General features: G+C 35.8%; 2 protein-coding genes across 3 annotated transcripts in view; one reads left to right on the top strand and one right to left on the bottom strand.

The window, feature by feature from the left end:
- The window catches only part of LOC110377402 (heparan-alpha-glucosaminide N-acetyltransferase), a 31778-nt gene extending 25696 nt beyond the window's left edge, over positions 1–6082 (top strand). Inside the window, exons 6-10 of one of the 2 annotated variants that reach the window (XM_049840890.2) lie at positions 2648–2821; positions 3677–3798; positions 4282–4451; positions 4817–5003; positions 5245–6082. In XM_049840890.2, coding sequence (XP_049696847.2) covers positions 2648–2821; positions 3677–3798; positions 4282–4451; positions 4817–5003; positions 5245–5539 — 948 coding nt within the window. In that variant the 3' untranslated portion in view covers positions 5540–6082. The remainder of the gene's footprint in view (positions 1–2647; positions 2822–3676; positions 3799–4281; positions 4452–4816; positions 5004–5244) is intronic. The other variant, XM_049840891.2, reaches the window with a different exon arrangement.
- Positions 6083–6230: 148 nt separating this feature from the next.
- Positions 6231–22126, bottom strand: part of LOC110377385 (cyclic AMP response element-binding protein A) — a 107254-nt gene continuing 91358 nt past the window's right edge. The window contains exons 2-7 of the mRNA XM_049840900.2: positions 21485–21686; positions 12783–12973; positions 11205–11355; positions 10399–10571; positions 9601–9744; positions 6231–9380 (exon numbers count right to left, since the gene is read on the bottom strand). Coding sequence (XP_049696857.1) covers positions 9195–9380; positions 9601–9744; positions 10399–10571; positions 11205–11355; positions 12783–12973; positions 21485–21686 — 1047 coding nt within the window. The 3' untranslated portion in view covers positions 6231–9194. The remainder of the gene's footprint in view (positions 9381–9600; positions 9745–10398; positions 10572–11204; positions 11356–12782; positions 12974–21484; positions 21687–22126) is intronic.

Consider the following 22126-nt stretch of genomic DNA (forward strand, 5'->3'; position numbering starts at 1 on the left):
CTGTTGAATGCTATCTGGTTATCTCGAGGATGCTAAATTAAAATATGAATAAAAAGTCAACTTGTGTTCGTGTAAGAAAAACCCGTTCCCGGACCAGTCTTTCTCTCCTCACAGGTCGTGGTTGCGTGACGAAAAAAGATCTATCTGTTAGTATAGTAATAATATTATTTACGACCAAAGCGACTTGTGCGTTTACGTGAGAAGTTGGTTCACCCGCAAGAACCGGTATAGGTCTCCTGATGTTAGTAATTGCTCCAATGACACTCGATAAGTACACACCTAGTTAGAAATTTATAAAATAAGTCATTGTATATTCCATGAGTGAAATCTGGAACAAAAGAGAGTAGGTGACTTACTATTGAGTATGTATTCAAAGGATAGTTTATGTATGTAATCTTCGGGCATGAGGTCGCATCGGTTCCTTGTGAAAGGTATACTTGCATTGTGATGCAAATACTAGATTAGGATAGGCAAGTATAGAGGTACTCTGAGCAGGTCAACATGTAAGACCCCGCTTGTTACGAGTTCTTTTTTAATTACAAACAACTGTATTGTTATGTACTTCGGTCGAAACAATGTTCATAATAGTAGCTCTAGATAATGTCATCAAAACAAACTCAGTGCGATTGTTCAACAGGGCAACAACATCATATGTACATCTTTGCTACCTGTTCCACTAAACAGGGAACTAAAAATTATCTCACACTTAATCGCAATAACTGATTAATGTGCTCCTCAATAGACACAGATATTTGTATTCACCGCACGCGATCCGTTCACTTTCACCCAGACTTCCGCATTTTGTCTCATTGTGTACCTTGATCAGATCTCCAATGCATACGGGCACCACATCAGTGCGCCCGCCACTAATGCTAAGTCCGCTTTTTGCTACATATTTCATTGGAAATTCTGTTTGCGTGATAACATCCAGATAGCTCTCTCCGCCTCAATCTACAGCATCGCTGTCCACACCATCCACATCTTCTTTAGCTCGTTTATTTTTCTCGAGTGCGTCATCATTACCGTCGATGTATATCGCATGTGTGTAAGTAACGGGAACAGTATGAGTTATATTGAAAGTATCGTTAGTTGTTCGATATAGTGACCCAGTAACGGACACGGCCTGGTTTCGATTAGAGGAGGCTGTTACAATTCGTTCAGAACAATCGTCAAGTATCATGTGATTGGTGCATTTATTTAATGTCTTTTATTCGGCAGATGTTACCACTTCACATAAATAATTGTCATGGCATCTTCTATGGCCATTAATCGTTTGGTCTGTAAGTAGGTTAGTTTTCTTCATGCGCTCTGGTTAGAATTGATCGTGCGCATATTAGTAAGCAGTTAGATGTTATTTTTTGTTCCGTTTGGCGAATGCGTTTGTAGTAGCTCTTACAAACTATCATTGTTGACATTAAAACATTATATTGTCTCGTGGAGAGGTTTTAGATTTCTAAGAATGTTACGATTCAGTATTATTGCAAACCACAGTTCATTTTAGCGCTACATTTTTTCAACAATGTTTGTCTCCCAAAAAATTAACTTGCTGAAAACCTAAATAAAGATTAAGTATTTCTAAAAGTTTTTATGCAAATGTTTAGAGCAATACTTGAGATATGCATACATCGTCTGTCATTGTTGTAAACTATGATCACAATGCGATCGTCATTTATCTAAATGCTGTGTTACTAATACGATTAGTTTCAAGAGTGGCTTTTCTCAAGAGGTTTACGCAAGTGTTATACAATCGACATTGAGAAAAACATTGAATTCATATTTTTTAGATTCTTCGTTATCACTTTATTGTTAACTGCACTACTTTTGTTGAATGCTCTCTAAATTAAATGTAAAAACCTAAGTGGACTTTTTTGAGTTCGTGATTACAATAGATTCTTGCCGTCGAAAAAGTTCAGATTTCTTATATTCATTTAAAGTCTCTTTTGCTTTATTTGGCAGTTGCTAAGGTGAACAGGTCTCAAAGAGATTGGATGGTCGGTTAAGCAAGGATATTACTCAGTAAAGAATATAGACAGTTTGTTGTTCAGAATTTTATAGATGTCGTATTTCTTAAGCTTGCCGGTATTATTGCAAACGCTGTATTTGTCACTTTGTGTCTCAAAATGAACACCTATGAACTTCTATTGTATTAAGTCATAAATGCCAGAAACAGATTTAGTAATATTTGATTTTACAAATAACACTTTATGGAATGTTAAATTCCACTGTTTTGATGGAAGTTTATTTATTGACAATTTCGTCATTATTATATGTTCGACGTTGCACTTACGATCAACCGCAAACCACAAACCACTTTTTGCAGTGGCAAAAAGGGTAATGTTTGCACAACTCCTTTCGACTTCGCAGAAGTCTGAGAAATCTCCTTCATCATCATCATCTCAGCCATAGGACGTCCACTGCTGAACATAGGTCTCTCCCTGACCCCCTTAGATCTCCACAGATACCTGTTGGAGGCGACCTGCATCCAGCGTCAAATCTCCTTCACATTCTTTAAAGTGGTGTTAATTAAAACACCCTTTATACCTTACGCTTTATGCTAGCTTTACAATTTCAGTCTTGATTTTATTTGACCAAACAGAATCGTATTCAAAACTTTGTACGATTTCATGCGATTTTCTTTTGTTTCCAGCGTTCAATCATGATGTTCCTGATAGGGATGTCGTTGAACACCATCTATGGCTCCAACATGTTACACGAGCTGCGTATATTCGGCGTGCTGCAGCGGTTGGCAGTATCCTACCTCATCGCAGCCGGCTTCTACGCGCTCACCGCCCCGAAATATTATACACCTCCGCGGGTGAGTGTAAGATCTTGTTGATGTGTTTTTAGCTTTTTTTTCTGGGTTTTAGGGTTCTGTTTGCTTACCTTTTTTATACAGAGAAATCTGCTATCTACCTACAAAAGTATATTTCGTTTGCACCACCTAATTACGACTGCAATTTTGACACAAAATAACTGACTGTAAATTCTGATACATACTTATTTAGAATGTAGAAATCGGGATCCAATTTGGTTATTGGTTGGTTATTTATATGCAATATGGATTACTTTATTTAGAAAAATCTCTGGGAAATACATGTCTATATGTGGGATAGGTAAATTGTATCACCCTGTTGCGTTTCGTGTAGGTACAGAATAAGGAAAACTTTAAAATAACTCCAAACCTGTCTCTTAACGGCTTTAATTAGATCGATGAAAGCCGTTCACCTTCAGTTTATGCAGACACAAATGAGCTTAATAAGCAATTATGTCTACTATGTATGGCATGCCAAAATGTTGTATACGTTATTAATAATCGCAGACTGAATATTATTTCAGTATATAAGTACATAATGATGGTGTTGACAACAGATGTTTCATAAGTGTTGACATCATAACCCCTTGTTAGAAATCGGGTTTGTTTTTGAGTTAGGTACCTCACACTGGTCGTAGCAGAAAGACTGAGATGATCGCAATAAACTGGTGCCCCTCTGACATGTGTAGACGCAGTTTTCAAGTAAAAAAAATGAGATTGCATACTTATTTGGACCCAATTTCACCGACGTCTGAATACTACTACTCTGAATTTTCAAAGTAAACAATTGTTTTGAACAGTGAACTTAGGCGGCCTTACTTAGGGACATTTCGTATCAGGTATGCTGTATATATGTATTTCCAGGGTGCTTGCGGCCAAGCTCTAAAGGATGTGCTGTCGTGTGTGTGGTGCTGGGTGCTGGCGGCGATCCTCGTGGCTGCCCATAGCGTCATCACGTTTGTGGTTCACGATCCTGAATGCCCAATGTAAGTTGATATTGTGTTGCGTGTTCAAATCACGTCGGGGTCACCAGTGTTGAATATCGTGTACAAGAAGACGAGTGAAACGAGCGAGGTTCGAATGCCAACTGAATGCGTTTATTACCTAATCATATTTTGCTGCTATTGCACCCCACAAAATAATTGTGAAATGAATGTGTACGTGGTTCTTTACATAAGTAAAAATTTAGGTATACTTTGACAGCAAAATCTCATCCATCCTAGTTTACTCAATAGGAAAATTTAAAAGTCCGACTAGGGCAGATTTGGGAAGCATGTTATAATAATAAACTTACAGCCTTTTTAAATTACACACCGCACGGTCCCTATGAAACGTGCGGGGTCGCTCAGTTTTTAAAAACTTTACAGCAGCAGTTATCTTAAATGCAAAATACCCGCATGATTTGAATTCCTAACATCACTGATAACAGCTAACATTTGTTTGAATAGTACCATTATCTCCGTTTCCAGGGGCTACTTAGGACCCGGTGGCTTACACGATGACTGGGTGGCAAAGAACTGCAGTGGTGGAGCAGCTGCCTACATCGACCGGCTAGTGTTGGGGGAATCGCATCTATTCCAGCATAGTGATGCACGTCGTGTGTATGGAGGAGTAGCTACGGACCCTGAGGGACTTCTTGGTAAGTAATAAAGTTACTTGGTTTTTGTTTTATTTTAGGCTTAATCTTTTGTTGATTTTGAACATATAGCTCGGACCTCCTACTAAGCTGTTATCACCTAATGTGTTAAATGGTTCTTTGAAAAATCCCATATTTAATCTACCCAATGCTTACTTTTTTCCTCTTATTTTGTGATCCTTCTACCGCACTACCCGTCTTATATGCAATTTTATAATATCTATTTTTTGTATTTAATGTCGTGGTATTGCGTACCCATACCCACTCAATTTTTATTTTTGGTCAATTTCTTTGTGCCTGGTTTTGTTTGTGCTGAAGAAATATATTATCTATCTTTCTAATATCTTAAACTTTAACGTTACCTACAGGTTGTTTAACATCGGCGGTACAAGCACTTTTTGGAGTGCAGGCAGGAGCTACAGTTCTTCTACAAAGGTCACACAAGGCGCGTATATCCCGCTGGCTCGCGTGGGCTCTGGTGTTCGCGCTCGCTGGAGCCCTGCTGGCCGGCTTCTCTAGGGAGCATGGAGTTGTGCCCATCAATAAGAACCTTTGGTAAGTTCGTTATATTTCAAAGACTTTTATCTGAAATATCTGGGAATCTTTGTGTCTATTCATGGATTGATGAGCCTGAATTTAGAAAACCCTGAACTATTAAATTAAGTGCTGAAAGAACTACCTATCTGCCTAAAACTTATCATCAGAATTCCACTGCGATCCATCAGTTTAACTAGATTCATTTTGGTATCAAGATTTGAGATCTGAACTTTAACTTTTATATCTACTTACCATTCAGGTCAATGTCATTCGTCCTCGTAACATCAGCGTGCTGCCTCATACTGCTCTGCTTCTGCTACACCCTGACAGACGCTTGGAGGATCTGGGGAGGTGGTCCCTTCAGGGCTCCAGGGTTGAACGCCATTGCTCTGTACGTCGGCCATTCTGTCTGCGCTCATCTATTCCCCTTCCATTGGAGAGTCCCTGACATGAGGACTCATGCGATCAGCCTCGTTGAAGCTGTTTGGGGAACAGCCCTATGGGTCATCATAGCTCATGTTATGGCTAAGAAGAAAGTCTTCATCTCGCTTTGAGGATACTGTTTAATGTTATATGGAATTGATTTTTATTAAGTCTCCTTCACAAATTGTAAAGTTGAGTATTTTTTAACTGAACTGCTTCGTTTGACTCGACTGTTATCTATTTGAACAAATTTTCTTTTGTTGCATTTCTTGTTATGCATTTTACGTATTTACAGTATCTTTAATTTCGGAGTTCGGCAAAATTGTTCGAGTAATGCATACATAACTTTTTTAAGGCAATGATAGTTTTGTTTAAGGCTAGATATAGTGATGTATAGTTTATGTTATATTGATATGTTTGACGATAGTTATTATAATTTAAATACATATTTGTATTTAGGATAGTTTAGTGTAGTTATGAACCAAGACTGAGCGGTAGAAAAACCATAGGTGCTCCAATAGCTCTCAATGTAATCTTTTGGTTTTCACTTTATTGTATGTACTAATTATATAAAAGTCTAGTCTTAATTGCTTATTTTAAGATTTGTCTACGGATTTGTATGTGAGAGCGAATATATGGTAAGCTTGATAAGTGAAATAAAGGATTACCGACAAATCTTTTTTAAAATTTACCTTATCATAGTGATGTAGATATGGATGATATTTCAGCTCCTTTAAAAATATTGTGAGCAGAGGAAATATTGGAAGGGGTGTATAGGAAAGTCACACTAATGTCAGGAGGTTTTATAAAAGAAACAATTGATATTACAATATTTGACGTTTTATTAGAAGGGTGACAGTAAAATCCGCAATGTCATTGAAAAATAATAATAAAACAAACGATTCAACAAATCATGACTCAAGGTAACGTATAGTTTTAACAAATAAAACTATCAAATAAAATTACTTTATAATGAATAACAAGATACGTTCGGCCCCTCTAGGGACTCGCACGGATTACGACCCATCGGAGATCAGACTCACGCACACATGCAAACCTCGAATGAATCGTAACATTGTCACCCAAAATATGTATGTGCATACTAACATATAATAGTATGTTTGGCATTTCGTTTACATTACAAGTTATTATGTCATAATAAGCCAGGCGCAGGCGCACCTCTCTCACATAAATATTAATTCCATTATAAGTTAAATATATTACTAAAATCAGTTAATTCATCATAATTCCTATAAAATCACTTTTGCAGACGGTAAATGCCATATTAGGAATTGAATATTTCATATATTTAAATAATAATATTTTCTATAAAGGATACTTTCCTATCGATGCTTATACCATTAGAGCAATGCTGGATATGCAGGCACACTTGCAGTTTCAATAATAAACTTGTATGTATGACCGTACTAACGATACTTTATCTAGAGACCTAACTTGTATAGTGATAAAGACGTGTAAAACAGTGTTTATATATATCTAAAATTTCCTTAGAAAAAATCTCTTAAAATATATCTCAATTCTTTAAAACGTTCCCTGAGAAGCCAGGGCTATATGTCGATATATTAATTCAGCGCTAAGTATATAAATAGAACATTTTCTTATACTAAAATAGGAAGAACATTTACGAGTGTATAAGAGAACAAATTAATTGCACAAACAGTGAAATATTAATACGAAACAATGATATTACCTATATACAGGCATTCTAGTAAATATAGCTTTGATTATGGTTTATTTACAATTTTGTCGATTTTTTTTTTATATTTTGTAGAAAGCAACGTTTTGAATATCGAATATATTTGCGTTCATAGGTTCACTCTGGGAGACATCGCATACCTACAAAAGTTTGTCTCTGCCTTTGTGTTTGTATTCGATATTTAAAAAGCATAAACGTCACCCTCTACAAATGACATAAAACGACGTTAAAATTTTGAAAAAGCTAACATTGATTGGCTAGTCTTATAAATTATTCAAACGAAAATTTATAACAGCACATTTTTAATATCAAAATGTGTTATTTGTTTAAAAGTTTGTTAAATAAAATGTCGAGGCGCACTGTAAACTTTTGTTTTCAGAAACTGCGTTTTTTAATAAAGCAAAGAGCTTATGCAACTTAACTTTAAATATTTTTGGTCACTAGTGTCCAAAAAACCGTATGGTTGGTCACACTCGAGGTCACAGACACAATAAATGGATGGTTACAGCAGATCAACCTACCCGTATCTGTCAAATTTTGCCAATCGAACTTTAACCTTTCACTATTGTGATAAGGTTGAAAATGTATTGAAGAAGTTTGACAGATTGCGGTAAGTTGATGTGCTGTCTGTACAACAAAATAGGGACATTAATTCGTCTCCATAAACAAGAGTTTACAGTGTTCCCGCGCTAAAGTCTACAAATTAGCAGTAATAAGTACTCGAGCTCACTTTAAGTCACTCATAACTAAGAAATGGAATGTTTAGTTTAACAAGAATGTTAGAAAGATCACTAGCAGCTTGTTATATGGAACTATCACGCTGGACGCTGTAGCTACGGTAGAGTTGGCAAGACCACGAAATACAACGCACTCACTACTGGAGATTCTGCTAGAATATATTTATTGAAATTGATTATTCATTAAGCTTTTAGGCACCTAACTACAAAAACAAAAGCTTACGAACCTTGGAGTTTTTATTTTTTTCTCTCTCTGGTCCTTCGATCCGCATTTTTATAGTGAGGCAACCCTTATAGTTAAAATACTGCATGTAAATAAATGAGTTAGCTCATTACAGTTAGTTACGTTATTCCCGTTGAAGGCATGCCATTATTTTGTACTTGTCGATATAGAGCGCAGTATGAACTGAGAACGCAGCTAATGTTTCTATGGAGGCCTCCAGAACGAGGCCCGACGGTTCTACAAGAGACTAGACATAACCGAAAACACATTGTCACACAAATCGGTTTTAAATAGGTCCACTATTAGATACATAACTAACTTTATCTTAAATACAAGGTAAAATCTCTAGGACAATACACATTTCGCTATAAATGCAAATTCATGGAATTCAATATAAATCGGTAAGACGGCCGCTGGTACACTGCGCGTCTTACATTATTATGCTACTAAGATTCCGATAACACAACGCATCGCCATCTCACTCATACACAGCGGCGATGCTATGTCCCAAACTATATTAAGTAGTTTAGTAGTCTCTATTGTTTAATCTAGTGTCAAATACCATTGTTAGGCCACGTGCAGACCGGCGATCTGTTCACGGCGATGTGTTCTACGACGGAGAGCCCACACAAGTACAATGTATGCTTTGGGTAACAATAAAATCCTTAACCTAATTGCACATTTCAATGAAAACACGCATAAAATAAAACTTACAGACTAATTATCGCCGTTACAGCGCTATAATAATATATATTACGAGATTTCAAACAACACGCGTAAATAACTATCGATACTTATCTAAACCCCAGTACTAATTCCCTGTTATCAAGTCATCCCTCGCGTCGAACGAAAACTGTTTCAGAGTTGTATAAAATAAATATCTAGTGTGGCACTTGACAGTTTGTATACCGACGTAGGTATAGCGATCGAGCACCACAGAATACCTATTTACTAACAATTACAGTGAGCAACCATTCAAACGCTGACAGTTCTTTCCCCGGACACTCGTGTACGTAAATGTAAAGACATCCAAAATATACATTGATTCCGTTACGGGACAGCGCTTACTTGCGGGCCGGCGGGGCGGTGACGTCACGCGGGTGATGACGTCACTTGCGGCCGCGCGCCAGCAGTGCCTGCAGCGACGCCACCTGAGACAGGAGACTCGCGTTCTTCTGCTCGAGGGTCTCCACCCTTTTCCTGTAGTCTGTGTTCTCCGATATAAGGATCTCGACCTTCCTTTCCAGTTGGTCCATGTATTCCTTCTTTTTGCGCCTGCTTTCTTGTGCTGAAATCTGGAACAGAAATTACAGTGAAAACATAATGCGATATTTAAACGTGTAAACCTCTAAATTCTAAAACAACTGCTTATCAAAATTTGGTCCTTATTTGCCAAATAAGTAAGATATTTGGTCCTATAGTCCGAAAATGGTCTTCTTGGATTGGAACTTTTAAAAGACTGTCTTATCAGGTCCTAGAGATATTAGGTTCATTTATCAATATTAGATAAATTACCTTGTTCTTAATTTTCCTCCTGATCTTCTTGAGGGACTTCTCCTCAGCCTTAGTGAGGGGCAGACGTGTGGGCACGGGGTAGCCTTCAGCCAGTAACGTGCGCTTTTCTTCTTCCGTTAGCACCAGTGTGCCAGTTGAGCCTTTCTGTAAACATAATATATGGACTATTAATAAAGTGTAAATGTCATCAGATTATTTCCTATCTTTGATAACTGTTGGAGTTTTTAAGAGATGAATACATTTCCTTACCAATTTAGGCTCCTGGTTCTCAGAACTTCAAAGTTATACAAAATTGTATTTGATTTTTTAACCGCAGTTAATGAATATTTCATAGCATGCAGTTTGTTCCCGAAACGGTGACTGGCCACCGCTGTTAGTATTCAGAAATCGTCACACTTCGGGACACTTTTATTGCTTCCATATATTAAGCCAAACGTTTGAAACGATTCGAGGAATAGTAGAAATTATTGAAGCGACAGTTCGTATGAGTCTGTTGCATGCAACAATTTTACACGTACTAATTGTTTTAAAGCTGTCGTCATTGTAATTGATTATAAAGTTCAAAGGATATCATTCAATGCGTTCTTATATGGTTTGCACATCAAACTGGCATGAAATGTCATGTCTGCGATAATAAGGGTAGATATTTCTCGTGTCTCTTTTTGGTGGTAAATCACCAGATGACCCCTCTTGCAGTGACAACAATCGTATCCTCGGCAGCGTTTTGAATTGCAACTTCGAGAGTTTGGTGCATGCATACCATCATTTTTTCTTACTTTAAAAACTTGTGTTCCTTACCGGCTGACTGCTGATAAGCGGCGTGTTAATGGGCTGGCGCGTGTGGTGCGACACGTAGAGGTGTGAGCGACGCGCGGGCGCCGCCGCCGGCGCCACCTCGTGCGCCGGAGACAGCGCGCCCTCGCTGTCAGAAGACGACAGAGATGACGGCGGCGTGGGCGGCAGGTTGAAGCCTGTCAACAGGAACATTTCAATATAGGTTCCTACTAGAACTGAGGCCTAAGAAACGTTGGAGCGACTGCATCGAAGAAGACCTTAGAAAGATGGGAAAGTTTATCAACTGGAAAAGAACAGCCAAGCTTCGTGATAACTGAAGGATGATTGTAGAGGAGGCCAAGACCCACAAAGGGTTGTAGAGCCAACGAAAGTAAGTACTAGAACTGATGACTAAGGTTGACGGTCATTGAGGAAGCTGTGGATGGCAGTAGGCCAAGAGTGGTGTTTCTACTCTTTTCCCAAGCATGTTCGTGCCGGCTTTCAGTCATAAAGAAGGCGTCCAAGTCCGATATCGGTCACGACGGCTGTTCTCATATAAGGAGATCAGTAAGCTGCGTAGGGCATTTGCGCAGACACAGGTGCACTCCCTATTCCTTCACACTCGTAGCCCGATAGTCATATCCCTTGGACTGAGTGAAGACTGGTTGTTAGACTTTCTGAATTCCTGCCTTCTGTTCAAAACTGCCAAAGATTCAAATGACAGTCGGGACCCACTAATTGACGTTTCTTAAAAACGAGAAGAAACTCAACATGACAAGATGGTAGGCAGTTCACAAGATAGTATATGTAAACAACAAATCAGTACATACCTGAAGCCCCTGAACTGGAAGTGACTTTAATGGACAGTTTGTTGGAGTTGAGCGAGGTGGCGAGCCTTGGTGCAGCACTGAGCAGTAGCTGTGGCATGCCTGCTGCCCCCACCTTCTGTAGCACGGCTTGTGGCATGTGGATTGTACCGGTCTGAAAACGTTATCATACTCATTAGATTTGAATTTTAATTAGGTAGATGGTTTCGTATAAGAATTATGTATGGATAATGCGTTGGTTTCACATCCTTTAGAACAAGCTTTGTCTCATTAGACTTGCGCCTCGTGAGCTATACTAAGTGTATGCATGGTCTTTTAGCGTCAGATATGACGTTCATAGAAGTTTTTGATGATCAAAATTCTTATGTATCATCAATATTGTTAATTCACGCTGATAGCACAATCATTAGCCGAATATTGACAACATTTTTTACTTTAGTCAAAAAGACCGTCTTATAGAAATGCGAACTGTAAAGTCCATTACTGTTTTACAATAATGGTTAAAGAATGGCGATGTTCAAAACCTCGAGAGCACGATTAAAGATAATAATTATCGTAATTACCAAAGAGCTCACGCACGCCATGGAAAATATGCCAAGTGCGTGTCTGCAGTGTATAAACATTCAGTTCCGTATCGTTTTCTGTTAATTTGATGAGTTTTGTGGACTTTCTTGCTGACTGTATTAGATTTCGCTTTTGGAGTAAGCAACTTCTTTGAGGCTTGTCGATTTAATAAATACGTGCATTGAATTGTTATCGATATAGAGATTAAATTAATCGAAAAACCAGCAAAGAATAACATTTATTTTGGTTATTTTAATCCTCATTGCTAAAACTAGCAATATTTCCAAATTAAGGAATCCAAAAAAATACGTTAATTTCAAAAAGCTTTTTCACATTACATGGCACAGGTGAAAGTTGCAAAGTGAGGTGCACGAAATATTTGAACTCACGACCTCTAGTTTTTGTCGACTTATCAAGTCGTGCCAATAGAGACTGCGAGATGGGACTATCATGATTTATCGATAAAAGGCGGGTTCATAAATAATTTAGATACCTTTAGAAATCTAGATAGCCGAAAGTTCGAGAAAATTAGATTTTTTGTTGCTAAAATGTGCGTTAAGCGTTAGTAATAGAAAGTTCTAAAAGGCTCATTTATTAAATTATTCAGTTATCTAGCCGTGTTAGTTGAGCGACTGGTTTTATTTGATTAGTCTTCACTTTACTGAAAAGTGGAACTTTTAAATAAATACTGTAAGACTCGAGTGCTTTTAGAGATAAGTAATTTGAAAATTCTAGTAACTTTTCTTGTTTATTAATAAGACAGTGTTAGTGCTGTGAATGTTATTTAAAAAGAATACGACTGGAAAATTATTCTGACATACAGCCTTACTACAAAAACTTAAACATCTGTTGAACACTTGTCTAAAATTGTAGCTCCAAAACGGACCTGATTTCAACGTCATAATCTGTATTTTTTTTAAACAAGAGTTCAACAGACGTTTAAAAGTTTTTGTGGTACGACGGATAATTTTCTGAAGATTTTTTTACCGTCCAGTCTTTACCAAAAAGAACTCTTACCGTGTGGTCGATGACATAGTCTAGGTGTGCGACGGGCGTGCCAGGGGTGGGGGAGGGAGGGCATGATGACGCGGGTGACTCTGGCTCAGACTTGGGCTCTGCCTTAACCTCCCGAGGGGGGGAGTCGCTGGACCGTCGTCGGCTGCTCCATGCGCTCGCTGGCATTGCTGGGTAGCATTCGTCTTCCATGTCTGGAAGTATGTAAGGTGGAGGATCAGTGAGGGTTTTCGAAGATGGTTGCTTATGTTGATGTTAATAATAGAAATGCTTTATAAAATCACCTCATACTATGAGGAACTAATAAATGATCTGATTTCTAGTAATCTGTTTCAAATACACGGTATTAGTGGTCTAATCTTCAGCTTTTTTGATTCAGGTTTTACATAGGTATATGGGTTGAAAATATCGCGAATTGTAGGGGTAAAGTTTCATCTAATTGATGAAAGGTCAATTTTACATAGCTTTTAAACTGTTTGCTACCTAATTCAAGAACTTAATGGTAACTACGCAAGGAACAATTTATAATTTCTACACATTTCTAGCATCACCTTCAGATTAATAAATAAAAATATCCCCTATATACCTGTTTATGTATGTATACTTCTAAAGCGTTTCGCTTCATCGCCAATATCCATATTGCAACAAAACTACTTATGCATGTAACGGAATACAGCATTTCGGTGGAAGTGCGTTTACATCGGGATTGCGTGATTCTAACGCCTTGTTTATTCATGTGAATAATTGTAGCGTTTCTATACTAATTGAGACGTGAATTGATGACTATTTGTATTGGGTAAGGTACATGTTGCTTTCGGAATAGATTAACCAATTAAGCGAAATTTCGATGAGAGTGAACCTGTTGTATGTAAGGTACTTAATTTAACAGAGCAGAAAATAAAATCTACCTATATCTATACGTTTTTAAGAAATATTACCTACTTAAATAATAATTTGTTTAAGTTACGTTTTACATAAGTGTGCTTTTAAGGAAGGAAACATTTAAAAATTGTCTTTCTAGTTGATAAGTATAGTGAAATTCTGTATAATATATAAATAGATTAGGTTTATCTTTTCGCACATGACTAGACTCGAATATTAGATAAAGATTAGGTAGTATGCTATCTGGGGCCCGATTCTCCTAATTTTACTTAAGCGACCTTCGATTGACGTTCGACTCGATTCGACTGAGATCCAATCCCGACTCGATTACTATTGAAGCGTATGTGGCATTCCGCTATTTTTTCTTCGAAATAAACGTTTTTATCCTTTTCTGTCATTCAATAATGAATCATTTTGTCTTCAAATGATTTACGATTGCAAAATGATTGTACAGCAAACTACCGTATAGACCAAAATCATCAAAATAGCAGACCAATCGCACACCAATCAAATGTCAATCGAATACGATTGGTCTTTTATTAGTAGCAGAATGCCCGATATGGTTAAAACTGCTATTACGATCATATTGCGATTCGATTTCTATTCGATTTTGACATTATTAACTTAGGAGAATCGGGGCCCTGTTCACGTCTGCACAATTTTCTATTCTTTGGATTTAATCATTGATCTATTGAATACATATATGCTTTTAAAATTGTATAAAGTTTTATAGTACCTAACAACAATATGAATTTCGATACACGAGTAAAATGTTGCAACGAATTTAACAATTCAATAATTAGCAGTACTTAACATATTCTTAGGTACAGGTGTAATGTATTTAACCAATAATTTAAATATTAACAGCTGTTTAACTTTGTAAAGTAATTACTCCATCAAATTAAACTTTAGAATTAATATGGTAATAAAAGGAGGTGTCTTAATAGATATAATTAAGTAGGTATATTATGTGACTGAACTATAGAGTACAATTAAGTCAAACTATAAACAGTAGCAATAAAAATAAATTTAATTTTGAGTGGGCAGCGACTAATTGAAAACTGAAAAAACTGAAAATTACACTAGATGTAACAAATTAATTAAAAAGAAAATAAGTTCTTGCATAAGCTGGCACGTGCAACTAAATGAAGGTTGGAGGTTACAATAGAATAGGCTATATACTCTCTGATGAAGATTTGCCCTTTCAAGATCATGAGGTCTATTCGAATCTTACACGTTGAAATATAAACGGTAGAAACATAATTTAATTTAATTATCAGTGGGCAGTAACTAATTGAAAACTGCCAACCTTCGCACTTGCACTAGATCTAAAAAAACCCAGCACGTGTTAGATAAAGGTTACATAACAGTTAACACACTACCCTCTGATGAAGATTTGCCCTTTCAAGATCATGTGTTCTATTTGTAACAGTACATTGTTCAACTACCCACGTGTTTCAGTTCTGCCTGTTTCTGCTATAGTTGGCTTTAATAGTTCGCGTGGGACGATTATGTGCCACTTTCCCCATTATTCTCAGTCACACAGCGTATATTTCAAAGCTATTTTTGGCCTGTAATACGTTTAGGTTTTATGACAAAATTCGTACTTCTGGTCTGGCTCGACTGGATGTATTTAATCAAAATTGTGCTGAGACTTAGTGCAGATAAGATTACAAAAAATCATTCATTTTCTATAAATTTCTACTATGTTAAATAATTAATTGTAATAATTATACACCCTATCATACGGTATTGATCTAAAGAGCTTCAGAAAGAACTTTTAATTAGGAAAGCTTTTCCATCTCAAAAAGGTATTATCACTTTAACTACATAAAGGCTAGCAACATACCCCTAATATCTAAAATCCTAACTTAACCATACTTTGTATATAAAACCTCAGCTCAAGAATACACCTTCTACAACATATTTCCTACATTCAAACTGTTTTTACTCACTATACTGTTATATAAATTGAATATTGAACGTGAACGGTTGATCAACTCATTAATTAGAAGTCTTAGTTCCAGTTAATTTCTAGAACGTATATACCTGTAAATATTACGTTTTGATTTTAATGCTTCATGATTTATATTGGTAAAAATTGCTTATGGTAACCCACCTGTAAACTTTTAGCCTGCATTTATGAAAAGAACTTCTCTACTACTACTGCAAGAAGTAAATGGAGAAAGACGTAATCAAAATTATATAATACTACCCGTTTTCCCGTGGTTTCAACCGCATGCCGTGGGAGCTACTACCCACACCGGGATAAAATATAGCCTATGCCACTCGCAGATAATATAGCTTTCTAATGGTGAAAGAATATTTAAAATCGGTCCAGTCGTTTTTGAGTTTATCCATTACAACCAAACAAACAAAGTTTTCCTCTTTATAATATTAGTATAGAAATGCATTTTTAAAATACTTGTATAAAACCTTAGTAGGTTACTTTGTTAGTTTAAGGATTTAAACAAACCAAATTAGTCAGTCAGGTGTTCGGTATTAACGTGATAGTAATCTTGCTAATAATTTAAAGCAATGTCCTGTTTTTGATAACAACTTACTGATAAATTGTTGTTCTAATTTTGTTTACATTTACAATCAATCTAATCCGGGTTTCTCATAATTACAACTCTGAATTTACCTCCGAGATTTTCAAGAAAACGGAAAAATGTTATTAGCAAAAAAAAATAAAGCGGCTTACAAGCTGTTTTCCTGCGGTTTAACACGTTTCTCAGGGGAACTTCTTCACGTAACTTGATAAAATATAGATTGGAATAAGGTAGCTTTCTAACGGTAAAATAATTTTTCTAAGGACAAGAAACTAAAAAAATGTTTCCTCTTTATCATATTTGTACACATATAATCTATACATGATATAAGAAGAGGGATATATAGATGTAACAAATAAGGGCAAATTCTACATGCACGACCTGCACACTTCATCATGCAAAAGTAGTGCAGTCCCATCCCGGAGCGAAGTAACAGTAAAGATAACTATCAGCATTGTCTTTCTAAATCATCGTTAGTCCGCATACGTAATAGGCCTTAATGTTCCTATCAAAACACCCACAAGTGAGACAGATGACTTACTGAATCGTATGTCATCTATCTCGTAACTTACGATGATGTCGCTCATAATAGATGATGTCATGTGATGTATGACAGGACAATCCGCTGATTTATCGATAGAAGAAATGGTCATTACACAATCGGTAATGAGGTTTGTTGCAATAACTGCATCAGCATATCGGACCTCGGTGGTGAGGCTCGTTTATTTACAGTAGAACCTTATTATTGAGTTGAGTCTATGGATTTTAATAAGGTTCACATACGTGGCTACTGCATTTAATTGGATCATTAATTTAATTTCTTAGAAATAGAGACAGTACAGCATAGTAGGAATACAAAACATTCTGCTTGTACTAATTTATTTTGTGAAACTGCAACGTCCTAAAAAGTCGTGACAGGCTATCTATGTGGTGGTAACACAGAAGTATCATCCTTATGTTTATTTATACATTCAAACCTTCATCTTTTACATAAGGAAATTAACATTTTAAAAAGTTGTGCCTATGTTCTTGTCCATGACTCCATAGACTTCAAAAGACACTTGACATTTTAAGATGAATCGTCGGCCCATCACGGTACGTTAACCCGCGGTTCCTTTCACCAAAATCAGTTGCAAATTGAACACTCCAACTGGCCATGATTAAATTTAATGATTGGCTGGCCGCGTAACGGTTTTCATGATAGTTGTAAAAAGTTGAAAAATAAATAACAATAGTCTGTGGACGGGTTTGTGTTAGAACCTTTTTATTTGTACTAGCGTTGAATCTCTATGGTTCGTTTTTGTCGTCGCTATTAGATTGTTTGTGTTTTGTTATAGGAACAGTTAGGCGGAAGATTTTGATTCATATTGCGATTTTCAATCCACTCATTAGTTTTTTTTTTTTGACAAGATTTATTTTATGTGACATTTGTTTTATGTATGTAGGATATGTTTGCCTTGTTAAAGATCAGAATATAATACTAAAATAAGGAAGCCGTTCCAAGTTTATGATATTTTTTCCTAATTCAGGATATTCGGTAATATACGTTGCTAACATATCTTATCATCATTATTATCTAACATAGAATTTTTCCGGAATTAAAAATCCGATAGGTACTTTATCTTGCTGCCTATTATTAATTTTATCAAAGTGCATAAAAGAGGCTCGTGTTGTAACGTTATCGATATCGATAATCACAAAATATTCATTAAACTTTATCTCGTATATGTATATGTAAGTATGTTTCTTTTTCTTTCCGCTAGATGGCGTTAGTATTTTGTCATTCATTGAAAGAAAGAATCGCTCCTTCTAAAACACAATAAAAAGTATGCAGCTTTGCATTTCATTTCAAATCGAAAGTGAATTTGAAAATCTTTGCAACAAATCTAACTTATTCTCGTTAATCAGATGAAATGCTTATAGGTATTGATTTTATATCACGATTCTAACAACTATTATAAATCGACCCGGCCTTGAGTTGACATACATAATGTTTAAAATTCAAATGTTTTTAAATGTCAAAAGTTACGCGCCGACTGTCAAGTTGTGGTCCTGCCATAACAGGACGAGAATATAAATGAATTAGTACAAATAACAGTAAAAATCGATCGAATGCAGAACAAAACATAAGTGGAGCTACTTTTTTCGAATAAATGTCAAAATTGTATAATCAGCATATTGTGATATTGCATAATGCCAAATTAAGAAACCTGTTGCATCTTCTATCCATATAGTAGTTCTATAGATAGCTCAATTATATTATTAGTTTTAACTTCCAAATTTTCAGCAGATGCTACAGTTAACAAACAGTTAAAAAAAGACTTCCAGCATCTACGTTTGAGTTGCACAGTTTAACTATAACAATAACCAGCCATGAAAATGCCTTAATGCCATTGCCAAACATGCGATTTGACAACTGAAAATTAACAACTGAGGTTTTCGTTAAAATCGGTAGGTATAGTTAAATAGTGCAACTCAAATATGTATTATCTAATTAAAAATCTATCTAGGTACTTCCAGTAGCATCAAAGCTCAATTTCCTACACGTAAACACAAACATTGTAAGTTACTAGGGCACTATAAACGTCAAAGGTTATCTACAAACACGTGGCCACCCTTGACTTCAGCCCCGTTCATTGCATTTTGAACTCTATGACCTTGCACTTAAGTGCGTATATTAAATTTGTTGTGGGGTACATGTGGATGTGATTCATAATATAAACAGTGTTATCTGTGTTCTGTTAGAGAAATTGATAAGCACTTGTTACTTTGTTACCTTATGAGAGGATGTTGGTTTTTGATAAAGTGATTAGTTTGTTTTTCTAAAATTAAAGGAGCTATTCATAAATATTTGACAGTTGTTTGTAGGCGTATTTGCATTAGAATTATTACTATTTTACTGTATTTCTTCTTACACCTTTTTATTATAACTTTACATGACAGGATCATTCTGAAAAGGCCTTTTCTGTTGAAACAGTCTATTCGAGTCAGTTGATATTGCAAATTGAAGAATTGAAGTCCTTCCAATTAAAAATAATGTTACGTAGATATTAGAACCATAACAAGCATTAAGTATTTCTTCTTATATCATACTTATGCCATAAAACCTAAACTAAAATGTACTGTAAAATACACAGACACATAAGTTTCATGAACAATAACGCCATATGTATTCGTCATATCTTTAATAACACTGAACAGCTGTTAAAACTATTGCTGTAGTTTACATTAGCAGACTATCATGAAAAATATCTTCGCTTTAAAGTAGTTGTAGCATAATGAAGACACTGAAATGTCTTTATTTATTGTAAAAATTAGGTGTCGGTGACATAAAGTCCGGTTTAAATCGACATTGTATTTAATTGACCTTATGTGGAGCTACACAACATTACCTATTATTAACAAAATACATATATTAGGTACCTATACTAAGATTTGTCGTAACCTTAATTTTTCATTTAATTCTCTGTTACTTTGAACCAATAAATAATGGAATTTGGTAAAGCTGAGGAGTTTGTTTGTTTGTTTGCTTGAACGCCATAATCTCAGGAACTACTGGTCCAATTTGAAAAATTATTTCAGTGTTAGATAGCCCATTTATCGAGGCTACTTTTTATCCGGGTACGTGCCGAGGTTCCCACGGGATGCGGGTGAAACCGCTGGCAGAATCCAGTATTAAATATAATACTCGTGCTGCCGCATATGTACTGCATGAAGTATTTTCAAGTAAGTATTCCAAACATAAATCACGTTTAAAACGACATTAATAGTTCTCACGCCCGCGCCGCGATTATATCAAAAATCCATAAAGCTATTGAGTTCACATAAAATGTGGTGTTTTCAACAATGGCTAGTGTTTGCTTTCGTTCAAACCCAAGGTCACAGACTGGTGACAACGGTCGAGGTCACTCGCTATATTGTTTTAATGGGAAATATGGAAACCTTGGTTGTTGGTACGATGAAAACGTTTTTGGTTTCAGGGACCGTTTGCCTACAACAAACTATCATGAGCCTTTCATGGCTTTTTAGCATGTTTTTCTTAAAAAATTGTCGCCATAACGTGTCCTTACATGAAGGAAAAACTTACGAGAACATTCGATCTGCAAGACGCTTGGAAACTTTGTCCATAACTATGTGATCAAACTATTAGGTACCATCAAGCAAGGAAAATCTAAGTCCACGATTTTTCTATTAAATTCAAATAATCTTCTTTTCCTCAATTCTTAATTTCCTTCTTTTCTAAATAGTTCTATCTACTCTCAGTGGACTACTCGTCTTATACATTATCACCCTTTTATCGGTGCATATCCGGGACTTGGTTGCAAATTAATGTAATCTCCAAATTTTATGCACCTCTGACCATAAGGTTATCTATGGGACAAGGTGGATCAATATCAAATGTAAAGAACACATGTTGACAATGTTTTATTTACCTAAATGATTGATGATACCTGCTTTATTTACTTACCTAAAACTAGCAATAATTTATATCCGAAAAGTGTTTTTTAATCGTCTTCAAAAAGGAAAGGTTCTTCAATTCTAATTTACATTCGAATTAGATTGCTTATTCAGCCTATATAGGTAAGTTTGAACAGTATTTAGGCAGTCCCGGTACCATTTCAGTCGATGCGTCAACAGTTTTTTTTTTTAACAAAACAACAAATTATGAATAAAGAACATAATTCAAAAATAGAATTCAGAAAATCCCCGCATCCTCAACCACCAGTATTACACCGAATTACGTAACGAACGTATTGTAATGTAAATCGTTCGGATTCACTGCCATGAAACAAGTTCTTTAAAAACAGGTTTTATCAAATTTTCTTTTAAGCTCTGCTATCTGATTCCGTACATCATTAATTCTTGAATTTATGACTTTTGTGGTATAAATTGAATGACTATTACGACACAGCTGTATGTGTAATGTTTATTAGAATTATCATAAATTCATAATGCGTGTAACAGGCCTTTTAAGTTAGTGGTCGTTAATTTAATTGTGGCTAAGCGTTATTAATATATTGCTACGAATTTAGGGAATAACCTCTTTATTTATAACTATTTAGTTCCAATTTGTATTCAAATTATAAATAGGTGCGTATGCAGTTAGTATTAGAAATTTCAACCGTTGAATGTCAAATCGGAATCTTTTGAATATCGAACTACTTTAAATAGTTTTAAATCTGCAGCTATTCATATTCAAAATTTAAATTCCTTAAAATAAAGCTGCATTCGAATATTCGTAATTCAAACTTTTTAAAATTTAGAACTTACCATCAACTTTGGTATGGTGTGGCGAAGAGGGTGCGGATTCGACATCTGAGTGTAGGCTGTATGAGTGTTCTGTCTTGATGGGGGCAGCTCCGAGGGCCGCGTCTGTCATAAGCCTGTCGTGCAATACTACGCCTGACTTGGAGTCCCGTTCGATCAGCCAATCGGTCATTTCTGAATCCTCTTCCAGTACATCTTGCATTTCCTGTAACAAAATAAAGTAATTAAATAACTAGGTTTGTGGCTATTTCAAGCTAAAAACGCTGAATTTGTTCACAATGATGTTCCCATTAGAAAAAATAAAAGGTCACCAATCATTTTATGAAGTTCGAAACGTAAAAAGTTAGAAGTTTGTATTCTTTTTTTTTACCATAAATATCTATGACAACGATCAATAAATTAAGAATGCAACTTTCTTCACGTATAGATTTCGAACATTCGATTTTCAAACTTAAGTTTTCCTTGTTGGTCGTAGTACCTACTTCGGCGTAGTGAAGTAGCTATTAGATTAGATTATGGATTTATAGATACAGGTTTTTTTTTCAATTGAAATAAATCATTGTTAATCTTATTTTTAGAAACACTGAACATTTATTTTCATTTCAACATCAAATGGAATTAGGTATCTCATAAATATTTTCCGCC

The sequence above is a fragment of the Helicoverpa armigera genome, chromosome 10 (genome assembly GCF_030705265.1).
Source record: "Helicoverpa armigera isolate CAAS_96S chromosome 10, ASM3070526v1, whole genome shotgun sequence".
Lineage (NCBI taxonomy): Eukaryota > Metazoa > Arthropoda > Insecta > Lepidoptera > Noctuidae > Helicoverpa > Helicoverpa armigera.